General features: G+C 41.8%; 1 protein-coding gene across 2 annotated transcripts in view; it reads right to left on the bottom strand.

The window, feature by feature from the left end:
• Positions 1 to 22,513, bottom strand: part of pmm2 (phosphomannomutase 2) — a 38,656-nt gene that overhangs the window by 4,062 nt on the left and 12,081 nt on the right. For both annotated transcript variants that reach the window (XM_068056135.1, XM_068056134.1), the window contains exons 4-5: positions 16,775 to 16,866; positions 13,682 to 13,781 (exon numbers count right to left, since the gene is read on the bottom strand). In XM_068056135.1, coding sequence (XP_067912236.1) covers positions 13,682 to 13,781; positions 16,775 to 16,866 — 192 coding nt within the window. The remainder of the gene's footprint in view (positions 1 to 13,681; positions 13,782 to 16,774; positions 16,867 to 22,513) is intronic.

Below are 22,513 nucleotides of genomic sequence, written 5' to 3'. Positions count from 1 at the left end.
TCATTACTCCAAAATATGCTCAGCTTGATAAGTTCAAATGAGATTTATTAAACAATGAAGTTAAATGCACATTCAAACTGCTGATCTGCAGTTCTTTAAAGGTATTGTAATCAAAACCAGGCACTGGAAATACTCAGCAGATCTGGCAGCATCCGTGGATAAAGAAACAGTTAACTTTTCAGTTCGATGACCTTTCATCGACCCGAGTATTTCCAGCACCTTGTTTTTATTTCATGATTTCCAGCATCTGCAGTATTTTTCTTTTATTGAAGTATTGACCATTTCCAAACAGTCACAGGAAATGAAGACTGAAGCATTGATCAAAATTACCTGCTAACATTCCACCAGATCTGAACAAAGATATGAAATACAGGATAAGTGCTAAACCAAGCAAATGGAAAATTCCACAGACACATCTTTATCTCGAGTGCCGTATCAGCTATGCAGCAAAATGAAAACTAACAAAGGCTGCTGCTTTAGTTTTAGTTATTCTTTGAATTTGATTTACAACAGTTTTATCAATGAACAGAAAATGTGGGTAAGCCTTGTAGGAGCAGCGCACCAGGTGTACCCACATACTATGACAAGCGAGTGGCAGGGTGCAAGTTCTCACCAACAATTTCACAATCCAGTAATGACTGATCTTACCTTTGGAGGAACTGCAAAGCAGGGAAAATGTACATCCTGTTATGGTGGAAGGAATGATATCAAAGGAAAATAAATCCACACAAACCATCTTCCACCATCTAAGTATAGTACAGCAAACACAGAAAAAGGTAGTTGGTGCAGAGTGCCGCAAAAAAAATGGGGGGGGGGGGGGGTGGGGAGAGCTTAGAGAAAAAGACGATCATGGCCTATGTTTCAGTCTCTTTGGTAAGTCTGCTTTAAAGACACACGAGCAATCCTGACAAGAGCTGGCAGCCAATTTATGTAGGGTATTACAAATGTGCATGGTTTATTTGCGTTAATTTAAAATAAAGATCTGATTGTTGTTGTTGCTCTAACTCGCCAATGCCTCCGTCCATGTGCACAGAATTTCCTGTATTCTGAATGAGCTAATGGTTCGTTATTGTGTTTGCCTAGTAACATGTAAATAGAAATAGTTTTGAAGACAAGAATGTGCATCAGCATCTGTAGGTCACTATGTCTAACTATATGTATTTTTCAATTGTATTCAGTGTTATTTATTTGCCCAACACCACTATTCACATTAACTGAACAAAATGGTTGATCGGTATCCCTACATAGTAACAGCAACTCCATCTCAACAACAACACATTGGAAAGCATCTTCAAGTGCTTAATATATAAAGATGTGATACAGCACGTCTTTCTTTTCAAAGATGGTTCTCAAAAAGAACATTACAGACCCTTAATAGAGTTGCTTGAATTTTTATACAGTTTTACACTTATTTGTTAATGAGTGTAAATATTTTCTTTTCTTTAGCCTATCAAACTCTAGTGTACAATATTGACCTATTTGAAGAGTGTGTAGCATAGCATCAACCCATGTTCACAATATGTTGTCTGGATGGGAGGAGGAAGTTAAAAAGAGACATAGACATAAGTGATTGGGCAAAACTATGGTAGATGTAGTTCAATGTTGGGAAGTGTGAGGTTATCCACTCTGGATCTGAGAAAGACAAATTGGAATATTTTCTTAATGGTGAGATACTAGGAGCGATGGAACAGCAAAAGGATTTAGGTGCCCGTGTGCACAAATCACTAAACAGGTAGAAAAAGCAATCAAAAAGCTAATGGAACCTTGGCCTTTATCTCAAGGGCGTTGGAATTCAAAAGTGAGTAAGTGATAATTCATTAATACAAAGTCATGGTCAGACCTCATCTAGAGTATGGCATTCAGTTTTGGGCACTGAAGGGAAAGATGCATTGGCCGAGCAAGAGGTACAGTGTAGATTCACTAAAATGATAGCAGGCCTTAAAGGGTTAGATTATGGGGACTGATTGCATAAACTTGGTTTATATTCCCTTGAGTTGAGAGCTTGAAGGGTAATCTAATTGAGGTATTCAAAATGATGAAGGGATTCAATGGGTGGATAAACAGAAACTGTTTTCTAAAGGAGGGATCCAGAACAAGAGGGCATAATTTTAAAATCAGAGCTAGGCCATTTAAGAAGGAGATTAGGAAACACTTATTCACACAAATGGTAGTAAAAATCTGGAACTCGAGACTATGGATGCTGGGTCAATTGAAATTTTCAAGACTGAGATTGAGATAATTTTGTTCGGCAAGGGCATCAAGAGATATGCATCAAGGTGGGAAAATAGAACTGAGGTACAGATTAGCCACAATCTAACTGGATGGTGGAATAGGCTCAAGGGGCTAAATGGCTTACTCCTGTTGCTATTTAATTCAATATATGGATTACTGCAAATAAGATAATCGTTAACCCTAAAGGTCATAAACTCCAGGAGAGCAGATTACAGAAAAGGTACAGTGTCGAGATCATAGGGCATAAGGGTCCAGTATAGGAGCTGTTGCAAAACCATTAAGAGAAATGGGGTTCTTTAAATATACACAAAATTACAATGCAATAGTTAAAAATTCAGTTGATCTGAGGTTTGCCAATTCTCGGTTTGGACCAGGAGAAAATCCTCTTCTATAACCCAATTGTCTAATAACCAATATCCACTGCATGCCCACCATTACTGGTGGGCTGAAGGAACTGTAAAATTATCTTTAATGCTAAAAAGTTGTACTGCTGTAGTACCTAGCTTCAGCTGATGCTTTATGAAATTTAGTGATATACAGAAATTGCCAAAAGTACATCAAAATCCATTGTTTAAACAATGTAAACTTTCAGTACACAGTTCTACAGCACCACCATGTGACAATGACAGGATACTATAATATGAATTTACAGTTAGGAGGATTTTTGGCTAGTCACAAAATCACAAGATAAATACAGATAAATAGCAGGCTCTGAAAGGCCAACTGTTGTTTCTATGTTCCTACAGTTATTTGGCCCACCTTAGTTCATCCATCTAGAAAGACTACAGTTCTCCCTTCACTGCATCCAACAGCTTTCAGCTCCACTATTCATCAGAAGTCTATTTCATGCATTTATTACTCTGTGTGACATTCCTAACAACAGATCTAAATGTATCTTTTGCAAGTGTGAATGTGCTGCATTGAGCTATCATGACTTGGTTTAAAGTCATATTCTGAATTTACCTTTTTATATGGTTTATATAACTATCGATAATACCACCCATTTTTTGTCTGTTCGGCCCATTTTGATTGGTCAGTTTAGGGAAACTTGGTGGGTGGTGCCTGGTGCATGCAGAGGAACATGGGGTGCGTGGAGGACTGCAGCGCGTGATGCATGTGTGGCTGCTAACGACTGGTGGCGGTGGCTTGGGGTGGTTGGTGGAGAACGAAAGTAGTGGAAGGTATGGGGAGCCCAACAACAAAGTTATCTGTTGTATATCGAGGTCACAATATTGTATGTTGTTGGTAGTGTAGTTATAGGGTTCTTCACAAGGGTCTCAGAGTCTCTGGCTGGCTGAACCTCAACTCTTTATTTAGATTTATATTTACACTCTCCATGAGGGTCTCTAGCTACCACTTCTAATGGTGCTTCTCACTCCTTCCAAGCCTACTGCCCATGTGACTATTACCACATCACTACAATAGGGTTACTCTCACTGTCTCAACCATTAACCCTTTCAGACCCTTATACTCCATCTCCCCCCAAGTCTCTGACATCACAGATGCAATCAGTCAGGAGACTTTATGACTCTCCCTGATCATGTTCTTGTCTGACTCGGAAGATCAGTAGTCTTTCTTGTAAGTCTTGCTTGATGACTTGGATGGCCTTTACCAATGTTTGTAGTGTCCTGTTATTTCTGGGTTTCTCTATCATCATCTGGTTCCTCCAGATATATGACTGGTTGCCGTTTTTGAGGTATAGGGATAAGGTTTCTCCTACTTCTGTGTACAGTACCCTCAGAAGTGTGAATTACATACGATCTCAGATGGACTTCATCTCTGTGAACAACTCTATCTTCACGTTCTAGATCTCGTATCCATACCTTCTCACCATCTTTTAATCTAGGCAGATTTCTAGTACAAAATCAATTATAATTGTGAGCTTGTTGGTTCCTATAAAACTTCTCTTTGACTTTTTTGTAGTCTTGTACTTCAATCCCAGGTTGTAGTTTTCTGGGAAGAATGGGAAGTTAAGTTTTCAGGTTCCTGCTCATCAACAGCTCTGAAGGTGAAAGTCCACATAACAATGGAGTAGATCAATAATTCAATAATGCAGTTGGAAGATCATCGTTCTTCTTCAACAATAGTTCGTACTCCTCTCTCTGCTTCACCATTCATTTGAGGGTAACTTGAGAGATATTCGAATCCCCACTTCCTCGCAAATTATCTGAAGTATTCATTTGCAAATGGTGGTCTGTTGTCTGACACAACCTTGTCAGGGATACCATGCGTTGCAAAGATCTCCTGTGAAGCTCCAAGAACAGATTCTGCTGTTGTTGAGTACAATCTTTTCACTTCTATCCACCATTAAAAAAAAATCGGTCACTATTATGTAAGATTTTCCACTGCACATAAATAAATCCATTCATAGATGTTCCCATGGTTTAGTTGGAAATTGTTATCAGAGGTTCTCTCTGTTTTGGTCTGTGTACTGCACCTCTCTGACAATTTAAGATCATACTCTCGATGTCTTTTGATATTCCTGGCCACCAAACAGATGATTGAGCACGAGCTCTACATTTTGTAATTCCCATGAGGCCTTGATGAATTCTTGCCAAGATATCTGATCGAAGTGAACTTAGAATGACTTGTCTGTCATTATACACCAACAAATCATTGACGATTATGAAGTGTTTCCTGAATTTGAAGAAAACTTTCATTACTTTCCCACTAGGACGTTCCTGTCTTTTGCACAATACTGGTGTATCTAAATACATTCCTCATCTTGCTTCTGATTGACAAACTTCTTGAAGTTTCTGTGCACTTGCTGCTGCTGTGACACTGTGTATTGTGAATATGATTCTATCTCTTCAACAAAGTTAACATCCTGTCGTGTCGGATGGTCAACAGTTGCTCTCAACAATGCACCTATGGAAGTTTGCATCTTCCCTTGTACATATACTATCTTGTAGGTATATCTCATCAACATCAATTGGAATCTCTGAATTCTTGGAGGCATCCTAGCAATTTCCTTCTCCTCCAGTAAGGAAACCCAGGGTTTGTGGTCTGTCTCAATAACCACTTTCAACCAATAATGTAATCTGAAAGCCTCTTGCAAGCCCACGTGACTGTGAGTGCTTCTTTTTCAATGACTGCATACCTTGTCTGTGTCTTGGACAAAGCTCTAGATGCATAATAGATCAGTCTTTGACATCCATTTGGCTGTTCTTGAAACAGAACCGCCCCCAACCCTGTAGATTAGGCACTTGCTGCAATTATAGTCGAAAATGAAGGGTTGCAGTGTGCTAATATCCCTGTTAAAACTAGCAAATCCTTAATTCTTTGAAATGCCTGCTCTTGATGTATGTTCCAACTCCAGGCTTGATCTTTCTTCAAAAGTTGCCTTAATGATGGTTACCTGCACCAAGTTGGGTAAAAATTTTGCCAACTGATTCACCATTCCTAGGAATCTTTGGAGATGTTGGATTGTAGTTAGGATAGGGAGCTCACTAATGGCTCTCGCCATTATGCCTTTACCACTCACAATATTGCCTAAGAATTGAATAGACATTTTCGAGAATTCACGCCCATCATTGTCAGCCCTTCTTCTTGAAGACAATGTAGAACTGCTTTGACTCTCGTCATTTTTTTTTTAATAGAGATACAGCACTGAAACAGGCCCTTCAGCCCACCGAGTCTGTGCCGACCATCAACCACCCATTTATACTAATCCTACACTAATCCCATATTCCTACCACATCCCCACCTGTCCCTATATTTCCCTACCACCTACCTATACTAGGGGCAATTTATTATGGCCAATTTACCTACCAACCTGCAAGTCTTTTTGGCTTGTGGGAGGAAACCGGAGCACCCGGAGGAAACCCACGCAGACACAGGGAGAACTTGCAAACTCCACACAGACAGTACCCAGAATCGAACCCGGGTCCTTAGAACTGTGAGGCTGCGGTGCTAACCACTGCGCCGCACTCTCATGTTCTTCGATTTATTCTCCGTGGACCAGGATGCCATCCATGTGACAAATCACCCCTTTTAAACCTTGAAGAAAGTTGAACAGGGTCTTCTGGAAGATTTCCGGTGCTGCTGTTATACTGAATGGTAAGCAACTGAAGCATAATCTTCCGAATGATGTGATGAATGTTGCAAGGAATCCTGACTTCTTGTCTAATGGATGTTGCCAAAAGCCATTGTTCGTGTCACGTTTCACGAAAATTATGCTTTTTGATAGCTTTGCCAGGCTTTCATCCACCGAAGACATAGGATGAATTTCCCTCGTCACAGCTTTGTTAATCCTGTTCATCTCTTCCATACCGGTCTGGCATCTTCCTTTCAATGTTATACTGTACTCGGTCTTCAGTCTTTCTAGACGTGAGAACAGTTTTGGAAAGTCTGCTTGAAAGTGACTGTTGGACTCTGGACGTTTAATTTCTTCCACTCCTTTAAGTAGATGTAGGTCTAAACATGCTCTTCTGCTTAAAAATGAAAATTATAGATTTTTTTTTCAAAACAGACAGGGTTTCCTTTGACCTTCAGTTATAACCCTCCAGGACCTTGTAACTGAGTATCTGCTGATTGTAAGGAATGTCTCGTCAACCATGGCTCTTGGTCTGACAGAACTGTGATACTTGTGCCTGTGTCCAATTTATAATTTGTAATATGTCCATTGACATAAATGTCTGCCTTCCAGAATGTCTGATTGGGGTCGTTAATTTCTCCTAGTAATTCCACTGGGAATTGGTGCAACTCATTCATAACTGTGTGTGAAAGCTTTGTGTTTGACACTTCCATGAGAAGGGATTTTGCTCTGACACATCTTCCCATAATGGTCTGACTTCTTGCACTTAAAGCATTCTGCTTAACTAGCAGGACACTGATCACGTCTGTGGGTCTTTCTAGCTCCACAGGGTTTCATGGTGTCTTGCACTCTCTCACCTGTGCGTAACTTCTTCTCTACAGTGTTTGTTTCCCTTCTTGGGCTTGAGGGACTGTACCGTCGTCAGACTCTTTCCATTCGAAGGCTTTTCTTCAGCCCTCAGGATGGCTCTATTTTGTCTTCTGACTTTTGCCTGTTGCACAATCTGAATCACTTTCTCCAGAGTGAGGTTCTTTTTTGACTGAGAGATCTGATAAAGACTCATCAGCTATTCCAAATACTATATAGTCTCGAATCAATTCGGTCTTTTGTGCTCCGTACTCACATCTTTCAGCCAATCTATACAAATTTTTAATGAAAACGTCCACTGATTCGCTTAGCTGCTGAATCCTTTTATTAAACTTCCCCCTTTCGAGGATCTTATTGTTTCTTAATTGAAAATAATTATCAAAAGCTTGCAACACATCCTCAAATTTAGCCGTAGCTTCATTGATGCCTTATCTCACGATCACATTATCAGCTATTTCACCTACGGAGTAAAGTATTTACTTGCACTGCTTCGGATTTAGTATGACATTTTGAAGCTATTCTGAATCTTAAAAATCTTTTTCTCCAGATTGTCCAGTTTTGAATCTGGTTGGGCCCTTCTGAATTTTGGAAACTTTCTGGCATTTTATATTTTGAATCCATCCTGTGCTAAACTCTGTTGGGTATTCCCTTATTTTCATTTCTTAATGGAGGTGTTCTTGCAGTACCTGAAGGTTTCCTGCTCTTTTCTGGGTATTCCCACACTTTGAGGTTTCCCACTCTTTCCTTCCTCGGTGCACTCAAATAATAGCCGCTGACTCCGGAGCCGCCCTAACCAGGGATCGACTGTTTTTCATTTTCATGTCTTCCCTTCTTGCCTGTCCAATGCACTGTTTTAAATAACGTAACTTTGTACAAGGTTTTCCCCCATTCCCCGACCATCGCTCGGTTCTGTGACTTGCAGCCCGATTGCTGGACCTGGATCGTTCACACAGCCCACCATGTGGGCTGACTTGCGCGGCTGACTCACCAACTCACCATGCCTTTCATTGTCTACATAGCAGCTGTGGAGCTCCTCACAGCATCTCCCGAGATCTGTAGTCATTTGGCGCTTCTCTTACCAGGTTAGGCTTCTCTTCTGGGTTTGTTCACCATGTACCAAGTTTTACAGCACCCGCCATTGATCACCATGTTGTATATCAAGGTCACGATATTGTATGTTGTTGGTAGCATAGTTATAGGGTTCTTCACAAAGGTCTTGAGTCTCTGGCTGGCTAAACATCAACTCTTTATTTACGTTATACTCGCCATGAGGATCTCTAGCTAGCACTTCTAATGGTGCTTCTAGCTCCTTCCAAGTTTACTGCCCATGTGACTATTAGCCCATCACTACTACAGTGGGAGAGGTTACTCACACTGTCTCAACCATTAACCCCTTCAGACCCTGATACTAAATTACCTGACTGGAGAGATTGTTCCATGAGGGAGGGAATGAAATGGGAATGATGGGATGGCATGGGTTGGGTGGATAAGATGATACAATTTATTAAGTGTGGCAAAATGGTGGGGACAATAATTTGATATAACTTATTATTCGAAAGCTATTCTTTGTGCTAAAAATGAAGATTCACTAGATTTGAATGATAAAGTTTTAGAAAAGCTGTCAGGTGAATTAAAAGAATATATCTGTGTTGATTCTATAGATGAAGATAACAATCTATACCCTCCACATCGGTAACTGGGTAAACATTTAAGTATATGTATATTGTGACCCGTGGTGAAGTGGAACTAGAGAGAGACAGTGCACTCCTCCAGCCTCGGATGTAACAACAGCCTTGGCCATGGACAAAGGAGCTGAACTCAAGAGGTGAGGTGAGAGTGACTGCCCATTATATCATAGCAGCATTTGACCGAGTATGGCATCAAGGAGCCTGAGCAGAACTGGAGTCAATGGGAATCGGGGGAAAACTCTCCATTGACTGGAGTTATATCTAGTACAAAGGAAGAGGATTGTGGTTGTTGGAGGTCAATCATCTCCGCTCCAGGACATCACTGCAGGAATTCCTCAGGGTAGTGCCCTAGGCCCAGCCATCCTCAGCTGCTTCATCTATGACCTTCCCTCCATTATAAGGTCAGAAGTGGGGATGTTCGCTGATGATTCTGCAGTGAGTAACCAACCTCCTGACTCCCCAAAGCCTGTCCACCATCCAGGATAAAGCAGCCCACTTGAACGGCACCCCATCCACCACCTTAAACATTCACTCAATCTACCACCAATGCACAGTGGCAACAGTGTGTACCATCTACAAGATGCACTGCAGCAACTCACCATGCATCGTTTGACAGCACCTTCCAAACCTGCGACCTCTTCCACCCTGCCAGTGACACACACATCCCATGAAATGGCTGTTAGGAAACTGTTTACTTCAATGATAGATGCTGAAGTTTCAGCAAATAGAGGCCGAAATGTTACACCCCCTGCAGGAGCGGGCTGGAGACGGGGGAATCATAAAATTAAGTGGAAGGCAGGGGCTACCGTTTCCATTGCCTTCCCACCCTCACTGCAATTTCACAAAGGGTGGCGGTGACAAGAAACATTCCCCTGCTGCAGCCCAATTAAGTGACACCTTGTGCCCCATGGAGGGCCCCCCACGGCCCAACTGCCCCCACTGAGCTATATTCCCCACCTCCCACACCCCAACCAATCCCCCATGCCTCGCCGGGGCCCAGCTGATTGTCCCCGGTGAGGCCCCACTCCTGGTGGCGCTGTTGGGACTGTGAGCAGCTGACCTGCTGATTGGTCGGCAACTCTTGGAGGCGGGACTTCCTGCCTCAGAGGGAGTTCCAACCAAGGCCAATTAAGGGCCTGGGCCATGTAAAATCATAGCGTGGCTCCCAGGCCTGGTGGAGACAGACCCACCCCTGACGTTTTGGCCAGTGGTTGGGGCCTCCTAGCTAATGTAAAATTTTGGCCAGAGTGTTTATTCCTCAAGTGATATTGAGCTTGTCAGATGTAAGCTTGCCTTTTCAATTCAGGAGAAAATAATTTCCAAATGGACTTTTACATTCTATGAACAAGTCACAAGGTCAGACTCTTGACAAAATTTGTGTTTATATTTCTAGGCCTGTTTTCACACATGAATAGCTTTACGCAACTTTTTCCAGAATGAAAAGTTTTGATTTTGTTCAAGTCTTTCGTGAAAAATTAACTAGAAATCCTGTAAGTAAAGAAGTACTGTTGCAATAGATAAATATTTAACTGCAAATGTTTTACAGGTCTCTGCTAGTGACTTTAAAAATCGCTATAAGGTCATTTCCTTTAAAGGCTGAAAATCCTAGGTTTCTCCAATCTTTCCTCATAACTTTGTTCTCTGACACTAGGATATTCTCTGAACCACCTCAAGGCTTAAATGTCTCGCTTCCGTCTTAGTGACCAGAATTGAATACATCACTGGGGTGTGGTCTGATCAGAGCACAATACAATTTGAGCATGACTTCCCTCAACTCTACTGACAATATAGTTCTGCATTCTATTTGTTTTGCTGACTGGTGCACCACCATGATTGGACATGTTCAGCAATCAGTCAATTAAAACCCCATGCACAACCACTCCTTAGGTGGTTGGACAACATTCATGGAATACTTACATCAGCTATTTACTGCTAATGTGCGCAGTACATTGCACTTGTCCAGATTAGATTTCAATAGTGCCACTGTTTTGCCTATGCACATATTTTGAAGAAATCATTCTGTAGTGAATGAGTTCGCTCTTCAAATTTCACATGCACCTTCCAGTTTGGCAACTTAAAAGGAACACAAGAAAAGAAATAGAAGATATGAAAGGAATGCAAGAAACAGAAATGTTTGAAGAGGTCAGGGAAGGATAGATAGCCAGTGTACCAGTGATTCCACCAGTAGCTTTCAGTGCGCAATTGTAGAAAGTAACCCGTAAAAAGTTATCTTTAATTCCTGCCATCATAGTGATTAAACATGTCACATGTGCTGATAATAATGGTGCCTTCTGCATTACCAGCCCAATTCCGATCAGCTAACTCTGCATAAAACGTGGCTGGAAAATGGATGATCTCATTATCAGCAAAGCCTGGGGTTCTTTTCTCTGGAAAAGAGAAGCCTGAGGGGTGACTAGACTGAGGTTTTTTAAATTGTACTGGGGTTTGATAGGGTAGAAGTAGAGAATCTGTTTCCACTTGTGTGGGGAAATCCAACACTAGAGGATCATAAATATATGTTAATCACTAATCTATGTATTAGTTACTACACAATTTCAAAAACCTATTCTGCAATCTTTTATTAAAACTTACAGAATAATAGATAACTGACAGTGAGATAGAGATTCATAATCTAATTCAGGCAATATCAAAAATCACAAGGCTGGTTTGTAATAATAATCAAAACCCAAGGGTTGGATCAGTCTTGAACAGATCACATGCAATTATGGGGAATGTCATTTAATTTTAGCGAGGACTGGGATAATGAGACTTAGTGTGGGATAGGATACAGGTAACAGAGTTTTAAAAGATCTGAAATTTATACAGGATGGAGAATAGGACGCTAACCAAAAAAGTTTTGGAGTTATCAAGTCTAGAGGTGACATAGGCATGAATGAGAGTTTCAGAGGCAGATGAGTTGAAGTAAGAACAGAGGCGGGCGTTGATACAGAGGTGGAAGGTAGGCAGTCTTGGCTCATGCTGGGGCAATCAAGGTTCAGCCTGAGACAGTGGCGAGGGTGGGCAACGAAGTTTATGACGTTTCTACCAGTTTCTGAAGACAATGGCTTCAGTCTTCCCAATGTGGAACTGGAAGAGATTACATTTCATCCAAGATTTGATGCCAGACAGCAGTCTGATAGTACAGAAGCAGTGAAAGGGTCAAGAGATGTTGTGCACCAAAACAGCTGAAGGAGAAGTCTAACACCACTTTGAGAGGCCTCTCCTTTAACATAATGAAATGTCCATAGGCACTTCACATGAGCGTTCTCAAACAAAATCTGACTCCAAGCCACATAAGAAAGTAACCAAATAACAGAGTAACCAAAGGATTAATCAAACAGGCAGGTTTTAAGGAGTGTTTTAAAGGAGGAGAGGTAGGTAGGGAGAAAGAGGGGTTTAGGGAGGAAATTCCAGAGCTATGGGACTAAATGCAGGTTTAGATGCCAATGATGGAGCAATGAAAATCTGGGAATGCACAAGAGGCCAGAATTGGAGGAGTGCAGAGATCTGAGATGATTGTTGGGGTTGGAGGGGGTCAGGCCACAGAGCGATTGGAAACAAGTAACAATAAGAACTTTTACATCAAGTAAGTAAAACAAAAATATTAATTTTTATTTAACTGTATAATTTTATATTAAAAAAAACCTGTGTACGGGGTCTGTGGACTTTTTGTAAATTGGGATGGGGGCCTCAGTAGCAAAAAGGTCTCCTTCTGTTCTGTAACAATCCCGGTTTTAGGCGGTAAAAAGGTACAGTGGTGGCCAAGAAAGGATAATGAAATGTCGGTTGAGCCTGCGTTTGGCACAATACCCCATCTTAGTAAAGAAGTTGAAGCCAGTGCTAGGAATGGCTGACCAGAGATTTGTCAAACAGCTGATTGTTACTTAAAATGCCTATCATTCAGTAAAGAAGCAAGGCATTCTGATGGATAGCATTTCAACTAATACCCTCTTCGGACATCGATCAGCTGTTTGGCAGTAAACATGGCACTGATGTCTATCTCAAACACTACTTAAAGGGATACTCACCACTTCATGGTCAGTGATGCTGTAGCTGTGAAGAGCTCTGAAACACATTGATAGACTTTCTGGGACACTGCCAAGATTTCATTACTCAAGCAATATTTATTCTGTAAATTCTAAGGACCTCACTAAAAGGAATCAGTGCTCTGCTACTACATCTCATTAGACAACTTATAGAAGTCACAAGAAGGGAGAGCTTGGCCAAGGGGCATCTTGCTGGGGGAGCCAGCTTGGTCTGGCCAAGGAATAGGAGGAAGGCATGAGGCCAGGCAAAGCAGCACCAGCAGCTGCAGGAGTGAGGGACAGGAGGGTGAGTTGGCATCCACCACCCACCCCGGCCCCCCAACCCCACCAAGGGGACAAGACATTCCTCCTCCTCTGGCCCTCTTTCACAAGGATCTCCAATATCGCATCCAAGAACCAGTCTGTCCTATCCCAAAGTCCCCGACCAATCCTGCAACTTGCTGTGTCAGCCAGAGCATTCCACACTTTCAGTGCATGGAGCCCATATATACTGCTGTATAAAAATTGTGTCGATCAGTAATCCTGAAGGTGTCGTGTTTAGTACCTCCAGGCAAGTTCAAATTATGGTGGTAAGCAATTAGGACCAAAATTGTGGGCTAAATCCAGTTTTTAAAACAGGCTAATCTTATTAGAACTGCACCCATTTGGCACTGGTTTTCATGCTTTGGCCAAAATAACCCCGTAAGTTTCAGACCAGCACCTCAATCTGCAATAGTTTTCATTCAAATTATTTTCATTGGCTGTCTTCAATATCTTTTTCTACGTCTTCATCAGATCATCCAACAGTCAAACATTGTTTCTAAATAACTCACTTTATCAAGTTCAAAAAATTCAATACGTTCTTCCTGGTTGCAATTTCTACCGATAGGACTGATGTTCAGCATTCCATTACGGAACTCAATAAAGGTCCCTCTGTGAAAGAAATATAGCATTATAAGGCATGAATTGCAAAGGACAGTAAAATAACTACAATATGGATTATCAGTCTATCTACAATGAGATGCTTCAACATTTTGAAAACATTTATGATTGGTATGTTGAATAAATTAGAAGTCACACTTTTTTTAAACATAAGCTATTCAGGAAATGTATTTCTAAAGGTTAGTGTATTAAAAAGCTATTCAACCAAATACCCGAAAAGGAGAACTACCACTAGCTAGCCAGCAGTAGAATAGCCAGATTAAGCAGGTAAATGTGTGTCTTGTGGCATGGTGTTAGAGGGGAGGGTACAGATTCTTGGGGCACTGAGGCAGGAGTTAACTGTACTAAAGAGGCAGCCTATAGGGAGGTTAATTACAGTTGTGGGGGGAGTTTAAACTAATACAACACTGAAAGGGGTAAAGCAAGATAATAAGAGTAGATTGCTTGGAACAGAAAGTATTTATAATAAGAAAGTTAAGAGGTTAAACAGAACAAGATAGTTAAAAAAAATCAGGATGCAGGAAGACAGATGAGGAAACATTCCCAACAATGGAATCCAAAATAAAATTCTTCGAGTAGAAGAACCAAAATTCGGAATCTAGAACTGTTGATTAAGATAGAAAACCATGAAGTAACAACTACAGTACCATGATTGCCAGTCAGGATTAGCAATTAAACTTTTTAAACAATTTAAACAGGTTATAAGCTTTTAAGGATATAGGGCAATTATTACAGAAAATAGCTAGAGCATAAGGAATTAAAATGGAGAAATGATCTCCAATGTATTCATTTAGATTGAATTGAGGAATAGCAAGGGATTAGTCAAAATAGTGGAAGAAGATTATAGATTGCCAAACAGTGAAGACGAAATCAAGGACACCATTCGTAGACAAATTAGAGAATGATTAACAAAAACTATAATTCATGGGGATTTTAATTATTTCATAATACATTGAGATAGGAAAATGTTCGAGAAATGGAAAGCATTTTGTAGTGTGTTTGTGCCTGTCTTCTCAATCAATATATTGCTACTCCAACAAGGAAAGAAGCACTGAAATAAAAACAAAGTGCTGGAAATACTCAGCAGGTCAGGCAGAATCTGTGGAGAGAGAAGCAGAGTTAACGTTTCAGGTCTGTGACCTTTCATTAGAACTGGCATAGGTTAGAAAAGAATTAGGCTTTAAGCAAGTGAAGTGGGTGGGGTGGGCGTTGGTGGGAAGAGAACAAAAGATAAGGTGTGTGATAGGGCAGAGGGCAGGAGAGATTAAGTAACAAAGCTGTCCTGGGACAAAGGCAGAGAGCGTGTTAATGTTTGTGGTGAAAGACAAAGCAATAGTCCAGAAAGAGTGTTAATAGAATGAGAAGCTTTGTCTACATGAAAAACAGACACATGGTTAAAAAAATAAAATAAAAAATACATATAAATATGTAAAAAAAAAGGTCAGTCAAGCAAGCTCGAGGAGCAGCACCTGATCTTTCGATTAGGCACTCCAAAGCCTTGCCGACTGAACATTGAGTTCAATAATTTCAGAGCACGACTGGCCTTTTTTTTAAACATACTTTTTTAACTTTATTTTTTGTTTTTCATGTAGACAAAGTTGCTCATTATTCTATTAACACTCTCTCTGGACCATTGCTTTGTCTTTGACCACAAGCATTAACACACTTTTTGCTTTTATCCCAGGACAGCTTTGTTATTTAATCTCATGCCTTCTGCCCTATCACACACCAACCCTTTTGTTCTCTTCCCCACTCCCCGCCCCCCCACCGTTCCCCCCACCCCCCGCCACACTTGCTTAATACCTAATTCTTTTCCAATCTTTGCCAGTTCTGACGAAACGTCACAGACTTGAAATGTTAACTCTGCTTTTCTCTCCATAGATGCTGCCTGACCGGCTAAATATTTCCAGCACTTTCTGTTTTTATTTCAGATTGCCAGCAACTGCAGTATTTTGCTTTTATTAAGGAAGCACTACTTGAGCTGGTTCTAGATAAAAAAGCAGAGTTAACAGGTAACCAAAATTAGGAGATCATTTGGAAAGCAGTTGCCACAATATACTTTTGCTCAGAAAGGAAAAAGAAAAGTCTAGGAAAAGAGTAATTATCTGAAATGCTGTAAATTACAATAAGTTAAATAGGAATTATTCACAGTTTAAATCAAAGGAGACATTTGCAAATAGGACTATAGATAAGAAATTTGAAATATTTAAATAGGAGAAAGAAAGGGAACAAGTAAGGAAAAGGTTGAGGTTCAATTGATGCATTGAAAGATTAGATTGAATTTCAAACTTTAAAAAAAGCATTTAGCACTTATTTAATTAAAAAAGGGTAAATATAAATGGAGAAAGTCTCTCAATGGGGAGATTAGAAAGCTGAAGCATGAATGCAAATTAAGCCAAAGAAAATAAAAGGGCAATAAAAGTGCTATTGCTAGGCACATCAGGGGTTAAACAAGGAAGAGGTAGGGCCACTGAGAGATTAAGATGACAAGCTTGTAATTGGGAGTGAGGGATTATCGGAAATAATAAATAAGTACTATCACTCGTCTTAAACTGAGGAGATGGATTTTGCAGGTTAGTATTAAGCCAAGTGGCACTAATGAAGTTACACAAAACTAAATTAGATAAACTTAATATTTACGTCTGAGGATCCTGGGGGAAGAAAGAGCAGATGGTCTTTGTTTCAGAAGACTGGACACTATCAAATAAAACTTTCTTCTTTAAAAAAGGAGATAGGATAAGCCAGGACATTATAGGCCTGTAACTTATAAAGTTACAAAGCAGTCTAATTTTTACCCCAATTTGTTCCATTGTATTGAAATTTTTACTTCTCTTTTAATTCATTGGAATCGCTATCCATTATGAACAAATGAAGTTAGCAATAAATTAAGAGATAAGTTTTAATGGGTATTGGCTGTAAAAATGTTGATTAAACAAGAGAATTGCAAACTATGCTGAAGTGGTTTAGTTTCAGATGAGTTTTACCTTTTTTTAGGCAGCTTAATGCTGGCCATATAATTTAGAGAGTAGTTGATCAGGTTCTGCAGTACTTCCTCACCAACATGGCTCTGGATGCTCTAAAAATCATGACATATAAAATAAAACTGCTTGTCAAGTATATTTCATATCATGTACAAAATCAATGGGCTAGATTTTAAGCGCCCAGCACACTGGGAGTGTGGAGGTCCAGTAACGTGCACAGGAAACCCAGAAGTAAGTGCAGTGCATCTGTCAGTGGCTTTTTAACCCAACTACTGCATTACCATATCATTTCCAGGTTTCCCGGCCAATTAGATTAGAGATACAGCACTGAAACAGGCCCTTCGGCCCACCGAGTCTGTGCCGAACATCAACCACCCATTTATACTAATCCTACACTAATCCCATATTCCTACCAAACATCCCCACCTGTCCCTATATTTCCCTACCACCTACCTATACTAGTGACAATTTATAATGGCCAATTTACCTATCAACCTGCAAGTCTTTTGGCTTGTGGGAGGAAACCGGAGCACCCGGAGAAAACCCACGCAGACACAGGGAGAACTTGCAAACTCCACACAGGCAGTACCCGGAATCGAACCCGGGTCCCTGGAGCTGTGAGGCTGCGGTGCTAACCACTGCGCCACTGTGCCGCAGCTACTCACTGTGTGAGTAGACGTAATGATGACCCGCATGAGTCGATTTCAACTCCAGTATTTAAAGGGACATTGCAAATATGAAATTTGATACATTTTGGAGTGGAGACCGTAACAGAAGGAATTGGCAGAATGGAGTTCAGATGCACCTCGTTTTAGCGATGCCTTTCTGGACGCAATGCTGCGGGCTGTAATGGCCTGTATGGAAATGCTCTTCCCCAATGTCGGCAGGAAGAAGCCTGCTGGTGAATCAACGAAGGTGTGGCTGGAGGTTGCCCATAAGGACAGCAGCAGGAGTGTGATTCAATGCTCATGGATTAAATGCTGAAAGTGGTTTAAGGACCTAAACAGGGCAGGAACAGTGAATACAGTGGCACATTCAACTAATTCCTGATACGCATATCACGCCGATCCCCTCATTCTGCCTTCTCAAGCCTACTCCAGCTCATCATTCCTCCCACCAACTTACCTTGCAGGTGCACCCATCCCTCTGTCTATGTACTTCCTCACATCCCCATCTGGCCACCCACCACTGACATTCACCCTCATTCTTATGCAATGTCATGCCTCTCCCTCATAGTCATCCTCAACAAATGCTCTCCATACATCCATTCAACACATGCCATTACTCTCATTCATAGGTCTCTTTTCCCCCTTGCAGAATACAGTACAGAGCATGAGGGAGAGGTAGAGAACTGGAGGTGAGCCTTCATAGAACCATAGAAATGTTACGACAAAGAAAGTGGCCATTCAGCCCATCATGTCTGCACCAGCTGAAAAACCAGCCCAATCTAATTCCACCTTCCAGCACCTGTTCCGTAGCCTTGCAGGTTACAGCACTTCAGGTGAAGGTCCAGTTACCTTTTAAATGAGTTGAGGGTTTCTGCCTCCACTACTGATCCAGGCAGTGACTTCCAGACACCCACCACCCTCTGGATGAAAACGTTTCTCTCATGTCCCCTCTAATCCTTCTACCAATCACCTTAAATCTGTGCTCCCTGGTAATTAAACTCTCCGCTAGGGGAAACAGGTCCTTCCTGCCTACTCGATCTAGGCCCCTCATAATTTTGTATACCTCAATTAAGTCACCCCTCAGCCTCCTCTGTTCTAAGGAAAACAACCCTAACCTATCCAATCTTTCTTCATAGCTGCAATTGTCCAGCCCTGGCAACATTCTTGTAAATCTCCTCTGTACTCTCTCCAGAGCAATTATACCCTTCCTGTAATGTGGTGACCAGAACTGTGCACAATATTCCAGCTGTGGCCTAACCAGTGTTTATACAGTTCCAGCATTACATCCCTACTTTTGTATTCTATACCTCGGCCAATAAAAGAAAGCATTTCATATGCCTTCTTCACCACTCTTATCTACCTGTTCTGCCACCTTCCGGGACCTGTAGACATGCACTCTAAGGTCGCTCACCTCCTCCATCCCTCTCAATATCCTCCCGTTTATTGTGTATTCCCTTGCTTTGTTTGCCCTCCCCAAATGCATTACCTCACACTTCTCTGGATTGAATTCCATTTGCCACTTTCCCACCCACTCAACCAAACCATCATTCTGGAGTCGACAGCTATACTCTTCACTATCAACTACACGGCCAATTTTTGTGTCATCTGCAAATTTCCAAATCATGCCTCCCACATTTGAGTCCAAATCATTAATATATACCACAAACAGAAAGGGATCCAACTCTGAGCCCTGTGAAATGCCACTGGAAACCGCTTTCCATTTGCAAAAACATCCGTCGACCATTACCCTTTGTTTCCTGTCACTGAGCCAATTTTGGATCAAACTAGCCACATTCCGCTGTATCCCATGGGCTTTTACTTTTCTTACCAGTCTGCCAAGTGGGACCTAGTCAAATGCCTTAACAAAATCCATGCAGTCAACATCCACTGCACAACCCTCAATCCTCGTTACTTCCTCAAAACATTCAATTACATTAGTAAGAAATGACCTTCCTTTGACAAATCTATGCTGACTATCCCTGATTAATCCATGCCTTTCTAAGTGACAGTTTATCCTATCTCTCAGAATTGATTCTAATAATTTGCCCACTACTGTGGTCAGACTGACTGGCCTATAATTATTTGGCCTATCTCTCGCACCCTTCTTAAACAATGGTACAACGTTCGCACACCTCCAATCCTCTGGTACCTCACCTGTATCTAGTGAGGATTTGAAAATGATCCTCAGAGCACCTGCTATTTCCTCCCTGACTTCCTTTAACAGCTTGGGATACAATCCATTCGGCCTTGGTGATTTATCCACTTTCAAGGATGTCAGATCCTCTAGTACTTCCTCTTTTATTATGCTTATCGTATCTAATATTTCACACTCCTCCTCTTTTACTCCAATGTCTGCATCATCACTCTCTTTTGTGAAGACCGAGACAAAGTACTCATTAAGTATCCTGCCCAAATCTTCTACATCCATGTAGAAGTTACCTTGTACATCTGACAGGCCCTATTCCTTCCTTAGTTATCCTCTTGCTCTTAATGTACTGATAAGACATCTTTGGGTTTTCCTTGGTTTTACCTGCCTATATTTTTTTAATGCCCTCTCTGTGCTTTCCTAATTTCCCTTTTTACTTCACCCCTGCACTTTGTGACTGGCATAAGCTTTCTTTTTCGCTTTATCTTACCCTGTATGCTTCTAGATAACCAAAGGGCTCTAGATTTGGCAGTGCCACCATTTTCCTTTGTGGGGACATGTCTACACTGTGCCCCAAGTATCTTGCTTTTGAATGCCTCCCAGTGTTTTGCCCAGGCTGTTATGTGAGGCAAGGGAGGAGATAGCAGGGGCTCTGACACAAATTTTCAAATCTTCTCTGGCCATAGGAGAGGTTCAAGAGGACTGGAGGACAGTGAATGTGGTACCATTATTCAAGGAGGGTAGCAGGGATAAACCAGGTAATTACAGGCTCGTGACTCTAACATCTGTGGTAGGGAAACTATTGGAAAAAGTTCTGAGGGACATGATTAATCTCCATTTGGAGAGGCAGGGATAAATCAAGGATAGTCAGCATGGCTTTGTCAGGGGGAGATCGTGTCCAACTAACTTGATTGAATTTTTCAAGGCGGTGACTAGATGTGTAGATGAGGGTAAAGCATTTGATGTAGTCTACATGGACTTCGGTAAGGCTTTTGATAAGGTCCCGCATGGGAGATTGGTCAAGAAGGTAAGAGCCCATGGGATCCAGGGCAATTTGGCAAATAGAATCCAAAATTGGCTTAGTGGCAGGAGGCAGAGGGTGATGATAGAGGGTTGTTTTGCGAGTGGAAGCCTGTGATCAGTGGTGTACCGCAGGGATTGGTGCTGGGACCCTTGTTGTTTGTAGCGCACATTAATGATTTAGACGTGAATATAGGAGGTATAGGTATAGGATATAGGAGGCTCAACTATCACCAGTAACCTGTCTCTCGATGCAGAAATCAACAAGCGCATGGGAAAGGCTTTCACTGCTATGTCCAGACTGGCCAAGAGAATGTGGGAAAATGGTGCACTGACACGGAACACAAAAGTCCGAGTGTATCAAGCCTGTGTCCTCAGTACCTTGCTCTATGGCAGCGAGGCCTGGACAACGTACGTCAGCCAAGAGCGACGTCTCAACTCATTCCATCTTCGCTGCCTCCGGAGAATCCTTGGCATCAGGTGGCAGGACTGTGTCTCCAACACAGAAGTCCTCGAGACGGCCAACATCCCCAGCATATACACCCTACTGAGCCAGCGGCGCTTGAGATGGCTTGGCCATGTGAGCCGCGTGGAAGATGGCAGGATCCCCAAGGACACCTTGTACAGCGAGCTTGTCACTGGTAGACCCACCGGCCGTCCATGTCTCCGCTTTAAAGACGTCTGCAAATGCGACATGAAGTCCTGTGACATTGATCACAAGTCGTGGGAGTCAGTTGCCAGTGATCACCAGAGCTGGCGGGCAGCCATAAAGGCGGGGCTAAAGTGTGGCGGTTCAAAGAGATTTAGAAGTTGGCAGGAAAAAAGACAGAAGCGCAAGGGGAGAGCCAACTGTCTAACAGCCCCAACAACCAATTTTATCTGCAGTACCTGTGAAAGAGTCTGTCACTCTAGAATTGGCCTTTATAGCCACTCCAGGCACTTCACAAACCACTGACCACCTCCAGGCACTAATCCATTGTCTCTCGAGACAAGGAGGCCAAAGATAAAGAAGATGATAGGAGGTATGATCAGTGAGTTCGCAGATGACGTGAAAATTGGTGGTATCGTAAATAGTGAGGAGGAAAACCTTAGATTACAGGTCGATATAGATGGGCTGGTAAGATGGGCGGAGCAGTGGCAAATGGAATTTAATCCTGAGAAGTGTGAGCTGATGCATTTTGGGAGGACTAACAAGGCAAGGGAATATACAATGGATGGTAGGACCCAAGGAAGTACAGAGGATCAGTGGGACCTTGGTGTACTTGTCCATAGATCACTGAAGGCAGCAGCACAGGTAGATAAGGTGGTTAGGAAGGTATATGGGATACTTGCCTTTATTAGCTGAGGCATAGAATATAAGAGCAGGGAGGTTATGATGGAGCTGTATAAAATGCTAGTTAGGCCACAGCTGGAGTACTGTGTACAGTTCTGAGCACCACATTATAGGAAGGATGTGATTGCACTGGAGAGGATGCAGAGGAGTTTCACCAGGATGTTGCCTGGGCTGGAGCATTTCAGCTATGAAGAGAAACTGGAAAGGCTAGGGTTGTTTTCCTTAGAGCAGAGAAGGCTGAGTGGGCACATGATTGATGTATACAAAATTATGAGGGACATTGATAGGTTAGATAGGAAGAAACTTTATCCCTTAGCGGAGGGGTCAATAACCAGGCGGCATAGATTTAAGGTAAGGGGCAGGAGGTTTAGAGGGGATTTGAGGAAAAATATTTTCACTCAGAGGGTGTTTGGAATCTGGAATGCACTGCCTGAAGAGGTGGTAGAGGCAGGAACCCTCACAACATTTAAGAAGTATTTACATGAGCACTTGAAATGCCACAGCATACTAGGCTACGGGCCAAGTGCTGGAAAATGGGATTAGAATAGTTAGGTGCTTGATGGTCGGCACAGGCA

The sequence above is a fragment of the Heterodontus francisci genome, chromosome 24, assembly GCF_036365525.1.
Source record: "Heterodontus francisci isolate sHetFra1 chromosome 24, sHetFra1.hap1, whole genome shotgun sequence".
NCBI classification, from domain to species: domain Eukaryota; kingdom Metazoa; phylum Chordata; class Chondrichthyes; order Heterodontiformes; family Heterodontidae; genus Heterodontus; species Heterodontus francisci.
Note: the sequence above shows the minus strand (reverse complement) of the source record. Positions and strands in the feature narration are given on the sequence as shown.